A 20,434-nucleotide genomic window follows, 5' to 3' on the forward strand; every position below is an offset into this window, starting at 1 on the left:
TTTTTCAGTGATCTTCATGCTAATCTCCAATTCCACGGAGTTTAACGCCAATGGCCCTAAAAGACAAGCGGAAGACGCCACCACAGGTGAAAACACGGCGCTGCCTCGCAATTTATTCTACCAGTGTAAGGCAGCACAGGTGACACAATTTCGTATTTCGCCAGTTTTCTAAACAAATCGCACCCTTTTTTTTTCGAAACACCGCAAAGGATATAGTCGGACCGCTTCTCTGTTCTCGTTCTTCCTAGTGTAGCACTAAGAACAACACCCCTAATATGTCATTCCTGTAATGCCACTGATTTATTCTTCTTCGCCAAAAAAGATGGACAGAGACGAATTCCATGTGTTCATTTCTCTCAATTGACGAGTGCGGTGCGTTCTGTCTTTAAATATGAACAGTTTATGACAGTAAACAAAACGTACTCAAAATATGTAACGTCTGAAATCGACACGTCTAAAATCAGAATGTATAGATATGACAAGATATTGAAGCGAGGTCGCAATTAGCCGTTCGTATTGATGTCTTTTTCTTCGCGGACTCGTTCTAGTAGTCAGCTGCTTACTATTTCCGTAGCATAATAAACCACCACATAAGGATAACTTGGCGTCTTCAGTGCTTATCCAGCCATATTGGTAAATTAATAAAGCTGGGTGAGAGCTCGCGTACAATCAATGAGACGGCTGGGCACAAAGTGCAATGTTTTCAATATGACTGTGATCTAAACAAATCCATATAGATTTCTAGTGGACAAAGAGTAGCGCCCATGGTCATCCTAACTAAAACTAGGTTAGTGAGGGCTCGTGCCAGCGACATGCTTAAGATATCCTTTATGAATTTGGACAAAGCAAAACAAAGGATTTACATCGCATAGTAGACTAGAGTCCGTTTTGCATTTTTTGCACCACCTCAGACGTATCCCGTACTTTCAAGGGTTGCTTTTTATGCGGTCACTAACACGGCCTTCGCGCAACTCTTTCCCATTCACTAGTCTGAGAAATCCTTCGAGTATCAGTGCTCCCATTCTTACAATAACAGAGCATAAATATTTCGAGGACTAATGGTTTAGCGGAAGCTTTGTAGCGCAAGTAAAACAGGCACACTGTAGATAACACAGGACAGAACTGAAGCTACTGGCTTACGCGAAAATCAATCAACTCAACCAACAACAAAATGTATTATGTTACCTTCTTCACAATGGGCCCTTTTACACGTGTCTCCCGTTCTTCTTCTTCTTCTCCGCAAGGTAGCGCACATGATGTCCTGTCATGTGAGCTTTGTGTCTTATTTACGCTGCAATCAACCAACTGACTCGATCGCCAAGTTATCTTGGAGTAGAATTTTGTTTCCTACTTCATATGCTACCTAAGTACGTGCAATGGGTAGCAGTTTATTGAATGTAAGATCTCATTGTACATCGTCGTTGCACAAGGTCGTCTTACTTTGTACATGTGCTGCGTTCATGTGCATGTCCATGATCCTACCAGGAAGACTTGTAGGTAGCTGGATGGGGGCAATTTAATTAACTCGAACTACAGGAACGCTGATCAAGGAAACGGCTTGTGCGGGTTGCTGCATCTTAATCACACTCCGAATCTTCTTTCAGAAACGCCACCTGCTCCCCACGTGCCTCCCGCGCCTCGCACGCCTGCCACGCCTGCCGCGCCTACCACGCCTGCCACGCCTGCCACGCCTGCCATCGCAAGCCCCGGGGCGCACCACAAGAAACGACGTCCCACAAGGCGTCACTACACGATGACGTCACATCATCCCCATAACACCACGAGCACCACGCGCGTCCATAACACTGGTACAACTCGTCACACGGACGATGCATCAAACGTAACCAGTGACGTTGGTCGTGAAATTGCTGCTGCGAGCTCCGCGTCGACGGTGAATCTTACATACGATTCAAACTTCACGTACACCGATAACGAGACGACGAGTGCACGGTCTACAAGTAAACGTGGCGGCACCTCTGTCGCAGAGAGAGCAACAGAATCGCCCAAATCTAACGCTACGAGAGCGTTGGACATCGTTGTAGCGTCTGCAAAGTCGTCGTCACGGCCTTCAAGAAATGTCTCGGATTTGAAACGCTGGAACTTGACGGCGGGAACAGGGACATACCCGCACTTATTTCTAGAAACAACGGCTGATGGTGATTACTGACCAGGTGCACAGCCAAAAAAAAATAAATCTTGCACTTTATTATTGTTTCCCAACTTTTTTTTTTGCCAACGATGCATGTCCTCTTCGCCTCCCATAGAACATCACTAACGTAGTGTGAACGATGGGGGTCGGCGGTGGGCGCTGGCCACAGAATGCATTAGGCCCAGCCACTGGGAACGTGCAGCCAAGTGCTTGCTAGTAGTGAAACTCTAATTTGTGATTGTTGTTCGTGTTCTTCGTTTTCGCAAGTTGTCCTTAATAATGTGCATTTGTTTCAATTATAACACACCTAAGTATTGACATCTGTGATTGCTCGTACAATGCTATTGCCACTATAGTAATTCAGATTGACCGTGTTGCAGCGTCACATTTCCATGGGCTCGAAGCAATTCGTATTGCTTCGGCTCGATGCATATTGACTTCAGGGGCCCTATAATGTAAAACTATTCCAATATGTTTTTTATTCCAATCTCCTGAGGTCAAATTTGCGTAACCGCCGACGCAAGCATCTGGCGGTGATCCGCAGGGTTGTTTAAAGAGACCAATCAAATGCTTTCTCCGTTTATAAGAGGTCACTTTTGTTTGCTTTAAAAACGAATAACATTGCCTACACTGAGTGGCTTGTCTTATCTAATTGACTGATAAAAGGCGAGGAGCACGGCTCACGCGGAAAGGGATTCGATGGGGCCGAGCCAGTGCACTGAAAATCGATAACCGGATGAAGAGGGTGGTGCGGCGTCTGCAATTGGTCCGCTTTCCCTTAATTAGCTTGCGGTGGCTCGTCGAAAGTCGCAGCGGCATGCAACGGACGGTTAAGAATACCGCTAAAAGGATCATCAGCAAAGAAAAGTTGACTGACCGAGGTTGTAAACGTGCCGAAAGTGCTCGAAAACGTTACACAGCCACACAAAAAGCATTATTGAACGCAAATAAACCAATGCTCTCCGGCAGGTACGAGTAGTCAGTGCTTGAGCGATCGGCGGCAGCCATCTTTTATTCCTTTCGGAACGGGACAGCCTGCGGCTATTCAGAGAAAAATTAAGTTTTGTTCGGCTTATTAATGCACCTTTAACGCGTACACCTCACTCTGACGCGGTGAGTTTTCGCGGTTTTGTGACGTAGCGTGATAGGCAGATGAGTTGGGTGCAGCCCGAAAACTTTTGACCAATAGCCGAGGTCTAATGGCGAAAAGGCGTCAAATCAGAAATAACAATTTTTTTTGTTCTTTGCAGTCATGCATAATCAGTGTGTTCACATCGTATCAGATGAGGAGTTACCGCGGTATTCATGACGTCGCGTGACAGACAAGAGAAGAGGGGTGGTTACAAGAAGTCGTTGGTCAATGGCGGAGGCATGATTGCAGAATTGGAATAGAAAAGTTCGCAATAGCTTTACGTTATAGCGCCCCTGATTTCCGTTTCATTGCCCCCAATAACTTAGTTCTAATTCATGCAGCTCATATAGTATATTTCTGTTGTTCGACAGATAGGGACACAGCGTAAGTTAACCACATGGCATGCTGCAGTCGTCTGTGTCGTGGTTAGCCCTCACCGTTCCAAGAAACAACAAAAAATTATATTGTCCCCGGCCCAAGCGACGCTGGTGGAAACGACATCAGGGATGCGATCGCAGATCATTGTTCGAAACGCACGTTCGGTTTCGGTTTGCGTTCAGTTTCGCCTCGCGCGATTGGCTTAGGCAGCGCCGAGTCGTCAGCCGCCAGGACTCGGCGCGGCTTGGGTCAATCGCGTGGGGCAAAACTGAACGCAGACTCAACGCGCGTTTAGAACAACAATCGCCGATCGTGCCACAGCTTAGCGAAAGCGAACGCAGTCAGCGCACGCAAAACGACGAATACTACGCCAGTCCAAGCGATACAATTCACTGCTTCGAAACACGCGTGTGGTGCAGTGCGAATAACTGAATCCTGGGCACTCTTACTTTTGCAACGGGGTTCGTGTAAACGTAATAACTGGCCTTTGCAGGGTGTTTATGCAAACAGCAAATGACTTATGATAAGAGATAAGGAATATCAACTTTTTGGAATACGAATTTAATATGAATACTTGGTATAGAATATCGAATCGAATATCGAATAGCCGAATTCGGACTCACATACTTACAGCAGGAATATTTATTTATGAATAATTAGGTACCACACTTCTACTGACTAAATAAACAAAATACAGCCAGCTAGCACTGACAGTTAGAATTCTGTGTAAACACAAAATCATCAATTGCCTTTAATTAAAAAGAACTGCGCGAACAGCCTCTCAACATCTTTAGAGCCTAGTTGCAAACAAGCTTTCCAAGCATTTATTTATTTATTTATTCAAAAGAACCTTACAGGCCCTATGGAAGGGCATAAAGTAAGGGGGGCACATTGAACAGTAAGAGGTATAAAAAGTACAAATTTCTAATAGGAACAGTGCTATAAAAAGATTACCATGTTACACAATATTGAAGGCACTAGGAATACAAAGCAATATCTGAAGGCACACGAACACTTGTTACTGTTAACAGAGCAAAGGAATTCCGTTTATGGAAAATGACATACAACATGGCAAAAATGCACGATAACATACAATAGATTGGTCACTCGTGAACGGTATTAAATGGGAAAAGCATGAGTAACTGAGAGCGGAACGTGTCGGGATTAGATATGGAGGCTATGTTATCAGGGAGGTCATTCCAGAGACGGATGGCACGTGGTAGTGCCGATGAATTAAATGCATTTGTTTTACCGTATATGCGCATGAAACTGAACTGATTATGTAATCTGCGTGAAAAAGAGTGGGGTATTTGTAGTTGCAACCGGGTTCGTTTATTAGTGTAAATATATTTGTGGAATAAGCACAGAAGAGCGATGTTACGGCGGATATCTAATGGCGGCAACAGTAGGTCTAGTTTAATTTGTGTAATTCTCGAGTTTATACTGTAGTTACGCGATATGAACCGGGCTGCTCTGTTTTGTATCATTTCCGCCATATTTATTAGGTAATTTTGATGAGGGGACCAAATTGGGGAGGCGAATTCTAACTGTGGCAAAATGAATGTTTGGAAAGCGAGTTTTCGAATGTTTGGCGGGGCATTTCGCAAATTGCGTCGTAGATAGCCCAGAGAACGTGATGCTTTGGCGCATGTAGAAGTGATGTGTGGGGCCCATGAAAGATTCTCTGTAAGAACAACACCAAGGTACTTATATGATGAAGTGTGGGAAAGCATAGTGTTATTAAGATGATACGAATATTTAGAATTTACACATTTTCGGCTGAAGCACATCACCTCGCACTTTGTAAAGTTTAGTGTCATGAGCCATTTGTTACACCAGTTAGCGATAAGATTAAGATCTGCTTGAAGTTTCAAGCAGAATGCATGTAGATGCATTCATGATAAATGTACACCCGGCCACAAAATATTATGGACCATGAAATTTGATAAAAAGTTGAATTTCTCTGCAACCTCACAACGCAGCCTGATATTTGCATTTCGGGCCTCGACTAGAACATGCTAACAACATTGTCTTATACAATTTTACTGGCTACTGCTACAGGCTGCTTGGGAATTGAGCGTTTTCTGAGATCCCGTGGTCCGTAAACTTTTGTGGCTGTAAACTTCTTTGGCTGGGTGTACATGTACGTGGCACTCATCAGGACGTAACCCGCAGTGGTCGTACTGTCTCCGTGATCACTTCTCACCTTAATAAAATTGAGAAGAGAATCCAATGCCAGCCACGGGGAAGCATCAGAAGGCTGGCCCTGGAACTGAATGTGCTGGCGACCACAATAAGAAAAGCTGTGCGAAGGAACTTCAAAGTGTTCTGCTACAAGCTCCAGAGAAAACATGGGCCAACGGAAATGCAGAGAACTTGAAAGTGGGAAAAATGACGGCTGCTGTTGGCACGTACCGAGATTGGGGAATACTTGGCAACTGTTTTCACCGATGAGAAAAAAAAATTCACTTTAGAAGCCCGTCACAGCGCTCGCAACTCTCATGAGCTTGTTCATACGTTAGGGCTTGACGCAGCCAGATGGACAATTTTTCCAAACTCTCATTCAGCGCCTGCCATGGTTTGAGCCGGGGTAACCACCAAAGGCCGCATTCCTCTTGTTCTTGAGTAAAAGGCGCCAATATCGACATTCGCGCGTGCTTTAAGGATACTGTAGAGGCTCATTCGCAGCCCTCATCCCTCTCCTACTTCGGCGAGAAGTCTTGGATTATGTAGCGGGACGTCGCCCCAGCACCAATGAAAAGCCAAGTTCAACACCACATCACTGGGGTCGCGCTCTCACGCCCGACTTCAATCCAGCTGAAGAGCGGCCGGCGAATTACCCACAACTAAACCCAATGGACTTCAGTGTGCGGGCCGTTCATGAAAAGGGGGCCCGCGCCTATCAGCACATTTGCATGATAATCTGGAACGCACCGCTGTAACGAGCGTAAAGAAATATTCTCCCTGGGATACATTGCGGGCCGCGATTGAAGCGTACCCAGAAGGTTTAAAGGCTGTGACGAAGGTCAATAGCGTAGACAGTGAATAAAGTGTTTTGTGTTTAAATTCCTAATACATTGGGTAAAGGTCCTATAAAAGGTTTTCTCAGTTTCTTTTTTCTTCTCAACAAAAATAATAAGCATCACCCTTGTGACAATATTTATGGTACACCCGGTACATGACACTTCTTTGACTTATTTTCGCTAAAATATTGCTCAGATTCATCATTTTGCAGTGCATGCAATCTAATACCATATTTATGAGCAATAGCTGTTCGTTCGGCTGACAGTAAGACGATTTGCTGCAATAGAATGGCATCTGTAGCCGCTACGGAGAAAGCCGTGTCCCACCATGGCGGTGACAGATGGTGCCATTGTTTTGTTGCAGCGAGATCGACATATTTTTGAGCAGCATCGTTGCACACGACGCGCATTTAAACAATGCTGTGAACTAAACAGGCAAGTACTGCTCGTAAACATGGTACTGAACTGAATGCACTGCAGAATGGTCCACCTATGCAATAATTTAGCTGAAATCAGCAAGGGGTTTAGCTGGAAGAGAAGGGTAAAAAATTAGCATTCGCACGTTTGAAGAGTGTATAAAGATTATTATGTATATTTTTCACAAACATTCGATGGCTATTTATAAAATTTGGTGGGGTGAGAAGGTGCATTCGGAGGTGCCTTATCTAGATCATCGGGTGCGCCACCCACGAGTGCGTTTGAGGCAGGTTCATGGGTAGGCTATGTGGCATGCGCGTGTTTGCGCTCCGTCATCAGCCTTGCCTCACCATCGGTAATGTGAGTGCGTAGACCAACGATGAGCAGCAGGTCGTTCAGAGCACCAGACTGCGGCCCGCCGTGGTTGCTCTGTGGCTATGGTGTTGGGCTGCTGAGCACGAGGTCGCGGGACCGAATCCCGGCCACGGCGGCTGCATTTGAATGGAGGCAAAATGCGAAAACACCCGTGTACTTAGCTTTAGGTGCGCGTTAAAAAACCCCAGGTGGTCGAAATTTCCGGAGTCCTCCACTACGGCGTGCTTCATAATCAGAAAGTGGTTCTGGCACGTAAAACCACATAATGTTATTTTTTTAAAAGACCAGACTGCATCGGAGTGTTGCTGGTAGCAACTAAGCCCACGCGCCGGACCCTGATATCAACTGCTGCTGTCGGCAAGAGACGACCCTGCGGTGGCCCAGAGGCGCGATGTTTGAAAAGCGCCTGCCTCAACTCAGGCAAGTTATCGAGTACCGGAGGCCACAGTCGCCTGCTCTCTAGAAAGATTTAGGACAAATGTTGCGGCCAACTCGGCAGTGCTCCCGCCGCCTCAGCCACCAGTCAAAGACCAGCATGCTCTGATGTCAAGTCAGACAGGCCAGGCACAGGACTCTCTCCTGCTACCAGCAAAGCAGAAGGCCTTTACTGAAAGTAAAGGCCTTCTGCTTTGAAAGTAAAGGCCTTCTGTAAGATTTACTGAAGTAAAGTAAGGCCTACTGAAGTAAAGGCCTTCAGTAAAGTCGGGCACTCATCATACTCGGAATGCCAACACAGCCATGAGCAGCAAAGCGCAAGAAGTACAGTACCAAGGCAACAGTAGTCGCAGAGGTCGACGTGGCCGAAATTGTTTGTCGTCAGATAAAGACGTTGAACCGGATGCGAACGGCCGGCGTAACCATTACATGCCCGCGACTTGTCAGACTAGGTATTGCTCGTGGACGATGGAAATTTACCACGGATTGCACAAGTGCTTCGACAGCAGGTATGCAGCGCCACTGTGCAGGTATACTGGGCTCGGCACGCAACAGTGCAATGCGCTCTCCACCTATCCTCCCCCCAAGAGAACGAGTGAAGCTGTAAGTGCTGTCTGCTACTGCTGCAAGTATAAGTTGAGGATGTGCGTAGTGGGACAAAAACCTAAAATGTGGTTCAAGCGATTCGTGAAAAGGCAGCTTCGTACGCACCTCGACTAGTCATCTGCTCAGTGTCAAGAGTGATGCTGCGATGAACGGAAACGATGGCGCATGCAATCATTTGAAATGCTGCGCTACGAAAGCTGTGTGCGTCCTCAAAGGCAACGTGCATTCCTCGGCAACGGCGAGTTGCTCGAAGGGCACGGCCACCTCCCAGCATATGGCCCGCCCACTACCTCAAGAGCGCGGCAAAAGTAGTGGCGGCCTAACTTACTGTGACCTTGGGGCGTCTTATTTTTTTTTTCATTTTTGGGGGTTCAGAGAGAGCTCCGAAAACGCAAGGAAAACAAGGCGCAGATATGCACGCAAAACATAAGGATTGCGCCTTATTTATTTTTATATCCCCATTTTACCCCGTGAAAGAGTATAACGTGATTAAATAAAACGGCGAGTCGTCACGGCAACTCTGTGGTCGAGGCATCAGAGAGATTAAAAGCGAAGCTTTATTTGCTTACCCCGCCAGAGTGTGACATAAGTGCGTCTGGGTCGGTGTCTCGGAGGATATGTTCCGGCGAGATATTCCGGATTAACGACAGTCGATCATAAAGACGTAGCATTTGCGCTTAAGGCATTGCACTTAGTGGTTAATGCATTACCATTCTGACCTGCAGGGAATGTACCGCCATGGGCGTAGTGCCAACCAGTTTATTTTAAGGTATCTCACGTGAAAATGTTCGCTACAGCCAGTCAACTCAGATCGCCGGGTGAACCCCGCAAAAGTGCCCTTCATACAGAATTCCCTGTAACATGAACGTAAAAAAATTTAAAACAATATATTCTGGGCTTTCACGTGTCAAAACCACGATCTGATTATAAAGCACACCGCAGTGTGGGACTCCGCAATAATTTTGACCACCTAGGATTCGTTACCGTGTACCCAATGCACGGTAAACTGGCACTTTTGCATTCCACCCGCCTCCGAATGCGGCCCCCTTGAGCTCAGCAGCGCAACGCTATATAGCAATGCACTGGGCTCCCGCGGCAGGTAAAACGGAAGCAACAGTGATACAAGTACAGAATCATAAATTTTTCATTTACAGCAACACTTTTCTTCCACAAGAAGGTGCCGAGGTTCCAAAGATGAGCACCAATGACAAGGATGAGATGGCGGGTTCAATGTTTTTCGTCGCGGTGATTGGCTAAGTCCTTTCAAACTGCGTCAGTGATTCCGCCGGGCACTCGTCCTTCTCTATGCACCTCCCGCGGTGCAAGACTCGGTCCACAGGACAGAAACAGCCGGGCACGCATGGTCCGTCGGCAATCTTCTTGAGCACTGAGCATCGAGGCGTGACCACGGGGCCGCAAGTGTGAAACACCATACCTGGCGGACAGCGTCCTTCTGCGAGAACAGTTCAAACAAGTAGCATTAAACACGCCCACAGGTACACCTTTCTTTTTCCAACGACTGATGTGTTGATACCTGTTCAAATTCCCAGCAGGTATAGCGGGCAATACGGCGCAGTGTGTCAAGACACACGAATGCTTACTGCGCTAAGGTCTAACGAACCATACCACACACACACAAAAAAAAAACGTTATCATAGTTTTTCGGACCGAGTGGCTGAGCATATTGCGAAGTCGTAGAGACGGGTGCTGGCTCAGCAGGCAGGCAAGAAAACGACGAATTCGGAAGGAACTATTCTTATTGTGGAAATGAGTGGCGCACTTAACTACGGCACAAATCGTTGGGGGTGAAAGCAAACACGGTCGGCAGCCTTCCTAACGGAATTACGCAGCTATCAATTTGTTCCCTACTTAAAGAGAGCGTTATTGTGTGCATTCCAGTTTACCTTGCGATAGCCGCAAAAGTTCAAGAAGATGCGATCATCGGTACGCTCTTCACTCTCCAATATATGGCGCTAATGTCAGGAGTAATTGTATACCTCGTGAATCGCATTTCAGGTACGACATGTACTTCGACCGTGGACTATAGTTCCGCCTGTACGTCCGGCGCTATACGAAGGCGCTTTTAACTTTCCTCCGAGACACTGGCTTCGGCGAGATACCTGAATTCTCTGTTTAGTACGTTTTATCTGCCTTACGTGTAGTACTGTGTGTGCCATTTCATTTATCGTGGCATTCACCTCCACAAGTTAGGCATGTCGCTGCAGGTAAACCTCTCCGTTCTTCGATAAAACGGGCCTGTCAATCTAGCACAGTATCGCTAGCGCATCTCATACATGAGTGTGATAACACGTACCAGTTTGACAAAACGTTAAGTGGCTTCCATGTTGAAAGAGCAGCCAACGACACGCACCACGCGCCCGTCCCATGGCGCCACCAGCACTGCCGTCAACGGCGCCCCCTGTGGCGGAGACTTCGTAACGTGGCGTGTGAGGCACACGACAGGCCGGAGTTGAACGGCGTACTTGGCGCGTTTTCTGTCGCGATTTTAAAGCTTCACTACAGCTAGAAATCCCGAAAAGACGCCCATGCATGATCACATGCCGAACCGAGCATCCTTGTAAGTGCTGAAGCCCTTTCTTTAAAACAGCAAGGAGCAGAGTTAGTGAGATCAGCAGATGGCCACAGAAAATGAACCAACGCATAATCATGTACTGCTAACACAAGAGGCAGGAAAAGAAGCGCGGAAATTACAGCAAACGTTAAAAAATATGAAAGGTCTGTGGACGTCAAAAACACGACAGATGCCAACATAATGTATATAACTATTCTGTTTCCATTCGCTTCCTTCTGGCGCTTCGTCGGTTGTCTGAGTGGCACACCGCCCACGTTATCATTACGCTATATTCGACTGATCAGTGTTGACCAAATCCTACAATGCGCGTCGTTTTCATGGGGGTTCAGTGGCCACACCTAATCTAAATCGGCGCACACCAGTTAGTACGCCAATCTTCTAATAAAAGCTAAGCTCAGGTGTAAACCGGAAGTATCTGGAATGTGTCTATGAAGATCATTGGAAATGTGGCGCTCCTTTGTGGTTCACTAATTTAATTACTGCTGAATTGCCGCAGCGCAAACTTGCGAAACGAGCTGTGAAGCTTAGGGCAGCCGAACAATCTCAAACGATATGTGATTCCTTAGTGTTCTTTCATATGCACCTGAATCGAAGTACACCAGTATTCTTTCCTTCTCCTCTTCTTTTTTTGTGTTTAGCTCTCATTAAAATGCAATTTCAACGGCTGGAAGCCGCATCCACGACCCTGTGTTTAGCAGCAGAACCACTAGGCCACCGATGCGTATGTACTTCAAGAATTCAGGCACACCATGGCACATGCAAGGTACTTTTGAGGGCAACTCGGGCAACTCTGGAAACGAAACAGCTAAAGAAAGATGACCATGATGCTTCCGAAACCTTTACCTAAGGAGATAAGCTGAACACGGTGCCTCATCGCAGTAACAACTTTCAGACACTGTGTTTAAAGACAGCTGCTCGAGATATGGGCAGAAGCACTACTGTTCCTGAGCTGACGTTAGAAAGGTAAACACAGGGTTGTCAGTACAAATGATTGGTTAGGGGGCAGGGATAGTGACTGTGCACGCCAACCTTTATTAACAGCAATATTTTGGAAAAACTACACAATTCTCAGTGTACAGTGCCGTTTGGTGCACGTGTCAGTAGTGCCCAGAAGAATTGAATGTACGTAAGTAACAGACATAATTGAACAGAGTATATATATATATATATATATATATATATATATATATATATATATATATATATATATATATATGTGTGTGTGTGTGTGTGTGTGTGTGTGTGTGTGTGTGTGTGTGTGTGTGTGTGCGCGTGTGTGTGTGTGTGTGGAGCAAATGGGGGGGGGGGGGCGGCAAGGTCTTCGGAAAACTGACAGCATCGGTTTGTTTTTTTTTTTCTTTTGTTTTTGTTTTGTTCTTTTGTCAGCGAAGCAAGCCAAACTCACCGCAAGCTTTCCCTGGCAGGTGGCTCAATGACACGTTGTGCTGCTCGCAGGCCAGTTTGACTGCAGCGTAGACGTCGCAATAGCAGAAGGCGCTTCCGTAGCAAGAGCACATTTGCTGGGAGCAGATTTCGTGCAATGCCCATGAATTCTTGAGACTCGTGAAACAGACTTGTAGAGTTCTGTCATTCCTTTTTGGGTAAATCGAAAGAGCAGGAACATGAGCTTATACTTCCAAGAACGTAATGAATTGTAAAACCTGGCAATGCAAGAAGCAATCTCTGATAATAGAATTGTTGTTTGTTAGACAAAAAGGAGTCGGGAAAATGCGCGCTGTCTGGCAACGCTTTTTCTCTATGTCAGAGCATGGTGAAAAACAAAGAGATGCGTCCTAAAATATGCCCCTCTAATACGCCACATGGCGAGCGTTATGAAGCTTGCCTAAACGAGATAGTCGAGGAAGTCGAAAGAAATTTATCCTGGTAAGTTCGAAGGAATGAACATTGTGTAAAACTGAGTGTCAATCAGCGCAGTATATAGAGCGAATGACCAACTTTCGTGAAGCAGTTATAGAAAGTGTCCCGAGAAACCAGAATACATCCGAAGCCCAGCTAAGAACGAACACAATAAGTTACTAAGACCTTTGTTACCGAAATTCCTCATATTGCCCCACCAACTTGCGAGTGCTATTCAGTTTTCAAAATTATGACTCCCCCTAGTATGCGACAACGCATACATAGCTTAGATTTCATCCCTAACTTATCTTCCTTTTTTCTTCTTTTTTTTTTTTGTTTTTGCTTTTCCCTGTCCTTGTGTGCATTAAAACTTCCGATTAGAAAACTCCCGAGTTTCATCAAACGTATTAATAGTAGCTATTTTCTTCGTAAAATTTGCAAAATTGGCAAATAAACGTGGCGTATCTTTTTGGATTTTCGCGGGTTTTAGGCGATAAAATAAGTTAGCTCCAATAATAGACTGCAAACAAAGATCAGTCAAAATACACAAATAAGTATAAGTCAAAATATGAAAATGCGCCAGCGAGAAATACATATAGCATTCATTCCTTGACGGGAGAGTCCAACGGGTTGGTTCCTTTCTTACTTCATGTATCTGCACATCTCGGTAACTCTAGCAGCGACATAGGCTGGTCGATTTGTGCACGCTCCAGGCACTTGGCCTCGCCGCCGTTCAACGGGGGTGGGAAGACTCCAGCTGGCGAGGAAGTCCTGCGGAGGATGTCAAACAATATTACGCCATAGTCACTTTTACAAACTTGAGGAAACTCTAATGAAACGTTGCTACGCTGATGCATGAACGTGTATATAGGATTGGCGCGCTCTGCCCCACCGCCCATCTACTTCATCCAAAACTTGGACGCAGTGAACGTTTTGTCTCATACTGAATGTTTTACCCCTGTTGCCCGATTTCACCTGCTTACATGGTTTGTTGACAGCCCTGACATTATCGCATGAAAACCGAAAGCTAGGTTCAGTCTTTCCGTAAGTGAATCCAAGAAAATAACTGAATGTTGACAGTTAATCATTTCAACAACAATCGCTTCATAGGAACGCATGGCGCATGGCGGACCTTTCACTTACAGATTTATTGAGCATACAAAGAGTACACGCGCATATCAAGGGGTGCTTGACAAAAACTCCTTTGTCAAGATATTCATGACCACAGGCCAATACTTATGAGCGATACATTTTGGAGAGTTATCCTTTGATGATGCCCCACCGTTTCTGTCGTATGACATACGTACAACATCTACGAACGCATCAGTCCCCAAATTTTAATGTTTCTATATTCTAGTTCAATTCTGCAATGCAAGTGGTTTCTCTGTCACCAAAAGGCCGGTTATTGACGCGGTAGAACAACACTTGCCGGTTTGCCTTTGGCGCTGACGTGGTGCTTGGTGGTGAAGTCGTCTCGGACGTCGGCGTTCGCATTCCCGCACAGGCCGCACACTTGACCGGCGTATCCGTCCGGAAGTGACGTCACTATGGCACCGTCCTTGCGCACCGCGACGACAAGGCCGTGATGAGTGCGCAGTTCCACCACTTTGCTGCCATTGCCGAAGTCGACGGACATGATGGCGTCCTCGTGGTGCGGCAGCTGGACGTCGCGGTCGTCTACCAACGCCCGACCGCTGGCGAACAGCGTGGCCGTTAGGCAGTGTATGTAAACGCGAACCGCAGCCTGCGCATCGAGAATTTAAAATACGGCGGTTCATAGCAGTCTTGCACCGTTAATTTTAAACGCGCGGCCTTGCAATATGTGCCTGGATGTCTCGCTACGAGCCACAGTGAGCCAGCTTGGGCAGACGTCGCTGTCTCCCCTCCTAACAAATCCTTTACTTCACACTCAGTAGATTCCCTGCGACCTTTCAGCTGATGGCACGAGTGCTTCATTGAAATCCTAGTTTAGCGGCATTTATCTTTATGGCTAGTGCCATTATCAAAAACTCGGAAGGCGTACCTTGAAAGAGCGACACTGCCAAATAGTACCAGCCTTGAGCAAATAGCTGTCCTGCTTCGAGTGGTGTAGCCATGTCAAAAGGAAATACTGTCTTTCTTAAAGGGACCCCGAAGAGAAACATTAAATAGCTTCCGACTGATGAAGTACAGTTCCAAAACTCTATCTCGGTTAATTTCGCAAGAAAAGGTTGGTTACTAAAAGCGAACTGCATTTTTTTTTAATTTCGTGCCAAAGCCCTAGTTCTTGCTTAAGTTTGACGTCACGGCTGCCAATGTATCTTTTTCACACTTGGGCAGTCGTTGTGCCAATAAACGTTTTCGAAATATTGTAAGTTCAGTCTTTGGCTCCTTTAGAACGCAACGCATTCCGTCTTTCCCGATAAAGAACTAGGCCCGAGCAGACGTCTTCGTAATCCGCAACGTCACGGGCAGCTGACGTCACGGATCGGTGACCTCTCGGATTGTGCGAGAACTTCAAGGCTGCGTTTTTGCGTCTTTTCGGTATTATCGAGACAGCTCCCGCGTTAATACTGCGTTCTCTGTTTGTTGGGGGGGGGGGGGGGGGCGAGGCGGGGGAGGAAATGTATTTTAGTGTAGAGAATTTAACTCAGCTTAGCTTATTTATTTCATTTATGCTTCCTTTAACAACTTAGATCAGATATTCAAACATTCTGAAGATATTGTTACGAGGAATATTTATTCCCCAGTAGCTAGTTGGTACTCGTCAAGTTACACTGCACAAAAACGTAGGTTTCTGCCTAGCTCGACCGTTCAGTCATGCCTACATCGTCGTCGTCCTTCAACCTAGGCATAACCCTCGGCCAGGCGCTGTCTCGGTGGATGAAGCACAGTTCCGGTGCTTGCTGCCATTAAGGAGGCGCATCGCAGTTGTTACGTTTGAGGATGGAAACATGTACGGTGTCAATTCGTGGTGCGACATCGATGACTTGGGTTTTAGCGGAGATATTCCACAGGCGACAGATATTGCTTGGCGAAGCACTCGATACGGCCCGACATGGCGTGAAAGAAGCTTCTCACAAAGGCGAACATGACGAGCTCGTGGGAGCCATAGCTTGACGAGAGGGCCCGGAGGGAAGTACGCATCCCTGTGACCACGATCTTAAAAGGACTTTTGTGTGGCCCGCGATAACATATCATTTTCTACAAACATATTGAAATGGGCTTTCCGCGGTATCTATCGACTATCGAGCTATAACATGGCCGGATATTTTTGCGTCCGACAATCTCGTGTGCAGAAGTTGTACACTTGCACGCTTCCATTGCATTTTACGATGGCCATAATACAATGACCGTCACTAACCTCCTTTCCCACGAAGGTCAGGTAGCCGTAGAATTTACCGTGGTAGCAGTCTTGAAATACGGTATAATTGCGTTTCTTGTTCAGAGAAAAAGAGAGTCCATCAAAAGTAACCAGAGTGCTGTTTGGCAGCAGGGTGCATTTCGGCGGTTCTGAAATGTGATAAAGGAAAAGCTTAGTTAATAAAAAACAGTGGCCCCTGCTTTACATGACCGCTGATCTTTCTCGAGCCACAATAGGATTGTGCGCACTATTTAATAGCGAAGAATACAAGCATCGATACCGCTATGTTGCACTTTCTCCACGGGATGAAAGAAAATGTATCTTACTAATGTTCCTGATAACGAATAATTGAAGGACGTCTTGGGTTCAGCTTACGATGGCAATGCAACACTGTCTTCGATTTGTTTGAACTTCTTTGATAGAGTGCCACCTTCATCTCTATATAAAAAGCAAGCTTGTTTCGCTTATGCTGTCCCTCTTGTTAGACATAATATACTTTGTCACGTTCAACCACGAAGTCTCCCATTTCATGTCCGTTTGATGTCAGTAGCCCACGCTCATCTATGGCACACTTCGTTTTTTCGTATCGCCCACAATGCTTCCTAATAAAGGTTTATGACAGATTGTGCATTGCCTAAGTAATCTAGGCGACCCAAGACACTATTTCCAGGGAAAAAGCTACAGAGTTCACTCGAAACAACTGTTTTGCCGGACAGCATACTTTCGTATCTACCCACGCCAGACGCTGCAGCCTTCTATGTCAAACTCTTCTGCGCTGGCATTTCGATTGTGATTCTGCAAAGCCGCATACATTGGTCAGATTTTTTTTTCTCCTTGCTTTCTTTGATCTGTAATCCAATTGCTACTAATAGATTAAGCATTTCCAATCAGTGAGTAACTCAAAGCACCCCATGCAGTTCCCACCTTTGATACAGGACCCACAGCACTGAGACGGGTTGTTGAACAGAATTTCTCCCTGCAAAAGAGGATCAGGCGATGGTCGCGTTTTATATGTGGCAATGTCACGCACTCAAGAAACCATACTCACAGCGGGGCAGGTCAGCGCTGGGCATGCCAAAGGAGAGCACCGCACCACTCCCTTGTCACACTTGCAGGTCTCACAGCCACGCTTCCACGACTCTCCGTCCTAGAAGCAGCACGCCGGTATAGCCTGAATTGATCTCTCCATTGTAAAGTGTCAAGACGAAAGCGCCGTCCCAACTGCGACGAGGGTGGTTTGGTGTCGTTCCCGATATTATATGCTCAAAAATTGTGGCCTGCTTTGATGATTTCACTGACACAAGAATGGGCTTTAGCGTCGCAAAGTAACACCTGGGGTTACAGGTCTTATGATTACTCCTGGCCACCAATAGTTCTTTAAGATTAGTTTTAATTCAAGTACACAAGAATATTTCGCATTATGTCCTATCAGAAAGTAGATGCTGCGGTCAGCAATCGAACCAGTGTCTGCATGATCATTAGCAGAAAGCCATACAGCTACGAACCCTAACTTTTCTCTGATGAGGAACTGCTAATTACTTTTAGGAATTAAAATTAAAATGCTTCAAGGCAGGCAATTAGCATCCGCACGTGACCCGTGCTAGGTTGATTTAACTGTTGGTGGCAATTCTGAAACATTTAAGTGCAGCTTGTTTGATATAAAATAGATTTGCCGTAAGGTACAGATTCGCGTAAGGTACAGATGTATTTATTTTATAGCGCAGCTTTAGGCGCCCGTTCCTGGATTGAGCGTCGGTGTCCTCGGCGTAACCGTGTGAACACACTCGTCATCGTCTTCTTCCACAGCTAGCTCCTATGTCGCTCATCATGCTAGCGTTCCCATACTACCCCTCACTCTACGAAGGCGCTGACGCTTCAGTATATTGCGAAGTGAAAACAGTTATTCAGCTCGCTCAAATTTTTCATTAGAGAGTATCGAATTCGTCGGACATTTATATATATATATATATATATATATATATATATATATATATATATATATATATATATATATATATATATATATATATATATATATATATATATATCCAGTACCTTGCGGAATCTGTCCAGGAAACACTCAGTAAAGCGAGGGATGGAGGGGGAATAGTCAAACAGTTGTTATAGCAGCAACACAATACATCAACATGCAAACAAGTGTAAATTATTGTAGACAGATCATCGATCAATGCACAGAAAGCCAACAAAATACGCCTTCTTCATTACATTACACAGTCTGAAAGTGCCAGGACAGTCATTGTACAGTTTTTGTTTTAGGAAACGGCATTTCTCGGAAGGCCACTGGATCGGGTAGAGAAACGATTTCATCGGAAATGCTATTCAAAAGGCGCAAATACGTGCTAGGAAGCTCAGATTAATGGAAAGACAGCGTGCGACCTGATATGCGACTACAGCTTAAGTGATTGTGAAGCCAGCAAGACATTCGTCATGGGGTTTGTAACGGGAGACTAAATGACTGTGAGTTACCGATATATTTATGAAAAAGACACAAAATCGCACGAGAGTGGCGCATTTCTGAAGGCATAAAGGAAATTTCCTGCATTTTACTAATGCAGGAATGACGATCGTAGTTGCGAATTATGAACTAATCTGCATGGTTTTGCACTGCTTCAATAGCGGAGATTAGATGTTGCTGAAGAAGCGACCAAATGGATGAGGAATATTCGAGCTAAGGGCGCACAAAAGACAAGTGGGCAAGTTATTCGAACGTCAGATATTGGCAGCCGCGTAGGTTGTGGCGCAACGATCCTAGCGTTAACGTAGCTATTGCAGTTATCTGTTTAATATGGGCGGACCGTAATAGGTTAGAAGTAAGGCGAACGGCCCGGATGGTGATACGTAGACGTACGAGGAACTGGAGCGGTATTTGTGGCGTAAGAGAAGTCAGAGGTTAGGTTCTTGCGGCTACGGGTAAAAACTTTACATTTGAAACTTTTAGGTGCCATTAGCCATCTAACAGGCCACTGGTGGACAACATCAAGATCAGGTTCGCCGTAAGGTACAGCGAGGCTCTGAACTAGTTTAGTATCAAAAGCCAAACAGAGAAAGCGACCACAAGTACGTCTTGAGTCCGAGTCACTACAGCATCAGCATCAGCAAGGTCGTCAAGCCGCAAACAATCGACCTCTCACAAGTGTGCTAGTTGCGACATCTTTCGCCCACCAAGTCAAAAGCAAAGGTTAGCGCGCTGTCTCAGTAGCACACAGAAATAGATCATCGATAACTGGGACATCGTGCTCGCATAACAAGGAAAAAATTGAGAAGGACATTGAGAATACATGCTCTTGTAATTCTCGTTTACGGCGGTTATGCATAGTTTCTAGCTAAATACATGATTTCAGGTGCTTAATCTTGTGCGTGACATAGCCGATGATTGCGAAAGGTACTCAAGTCACTGCTCTATTACCTATATATTCGGCTCTTAAATATTTCATTGCAATATCTCTGAAAATTTCTGCGCACTAGCACAATACCAAAGTTACTCTAAGGACCATTTTATTACTATACATTTTGCTGTTACTGACAGGTATTGAGGCGAAAATATATATCAAGGGGATATTATATCGCGCATTATTGAGTCGGGCAGCACCGCTCACTTGTTGTCGCTGTAATGTTATCGCAGACGCGATATCTAAAAATATAAATAACACGTCGACAGAAGCCAACTGTAAGGTACTCACCACATACGCCGATGAAACATCGATGCAATAACTGGTATCTGTAAATAGAGTGTGTTATGTTAAACCTGATCACATACGCTTTGCCTAGTCACTAATCATGTGTCTTAAATTATAAATACCACGAAATGTTCTTCTCAGCCAGCGGCTCCGTTTACGTACTTCGCCAATTTTTAGTCTCTATAGCTACGTCCTGTACCCTGAGATCGGTCATATAAGCTTCCTTGCAAAGAAGTGAGAGCAAAGTCTGTTCGAACATAACTGAAAGACACAGCAATAATGTGCCGTGGCGAGGCACGACTAACCCAGAGTCGCGAACATTGCGTCTTTGCAATCGACGAATTGTGCAAAACGCACGCAACTTGTGCGTGTGACACGTGTGGTACACGAGTTACCCACACTTAGAGAGGCAAGCGCATTCGGCACTA

At 45.6% G+C, this 20,434-nt stretch overlaps 1 protein-coding gene across 1 annotated transcript in view; it reads right to left on the reverse strand.

Moving 5' to 3' along the window:
* Positions 1-9,635: 9,635 nt before the first annotated feature.
* The window catches only part of LOC142579436 (sushi, von Willebrand factor type A, EGF and pentraxin domain-containing protein 1-like), an 87,703-nt gene continuing 76,904 nt past the window's right edge, over positions 9,636-20,434 (reverse strand). Inside the window, exons 27-34 of the mRNA XM_075689600.1 lie at positions 20,010-20,047; positions 17,357-17,455; positions 17,233-17,284; positions 16,309-16,457; positions 14,395-14,709; positions 13,612-13,736; positions 12,514-12,701; positions 9,636-9,968 (exon numbers count right to left, since the gene is read on the reverse strand). Coding sequence (XP_075545715.1) covers positions 9,769-9,968; positions 12,514-12,701; positions 13,612-13,736; positions 14,395-14,709; positions 16,309-16,457; positions 17,233-17,284; positions 17,357-17,455; positions 20,010-20,047 — 1,166 coding nt within the window. The 3' untranslated portion in view covers positions 9,636-9,768. The remainder of the gene's footprint in view (positions 9,969-12,513; positions 12,702-13,611; positions 13,737-14,394; positions 14,710-16,308; positions 16,458-17,232; positions 17,285-17,356; positions 17,456-20,009; positions 20,048-20,434) is intronic.

The sequence above is a fragment of the Dermacentor variabilis genome, chromosome 4, assembly GCF_050947875.1.
Source record: "Dermacentor variabilis isolate Ectoservices chromosome 4, ASM5094787v1, whole genome shotgun sequence".
Lineage (NCBI taxonomy): Eukaryota > Metazoa > Arthropoda > Arachnida > Ixodida > Ixodidae > Dermacentor > Dermacentor variabilis.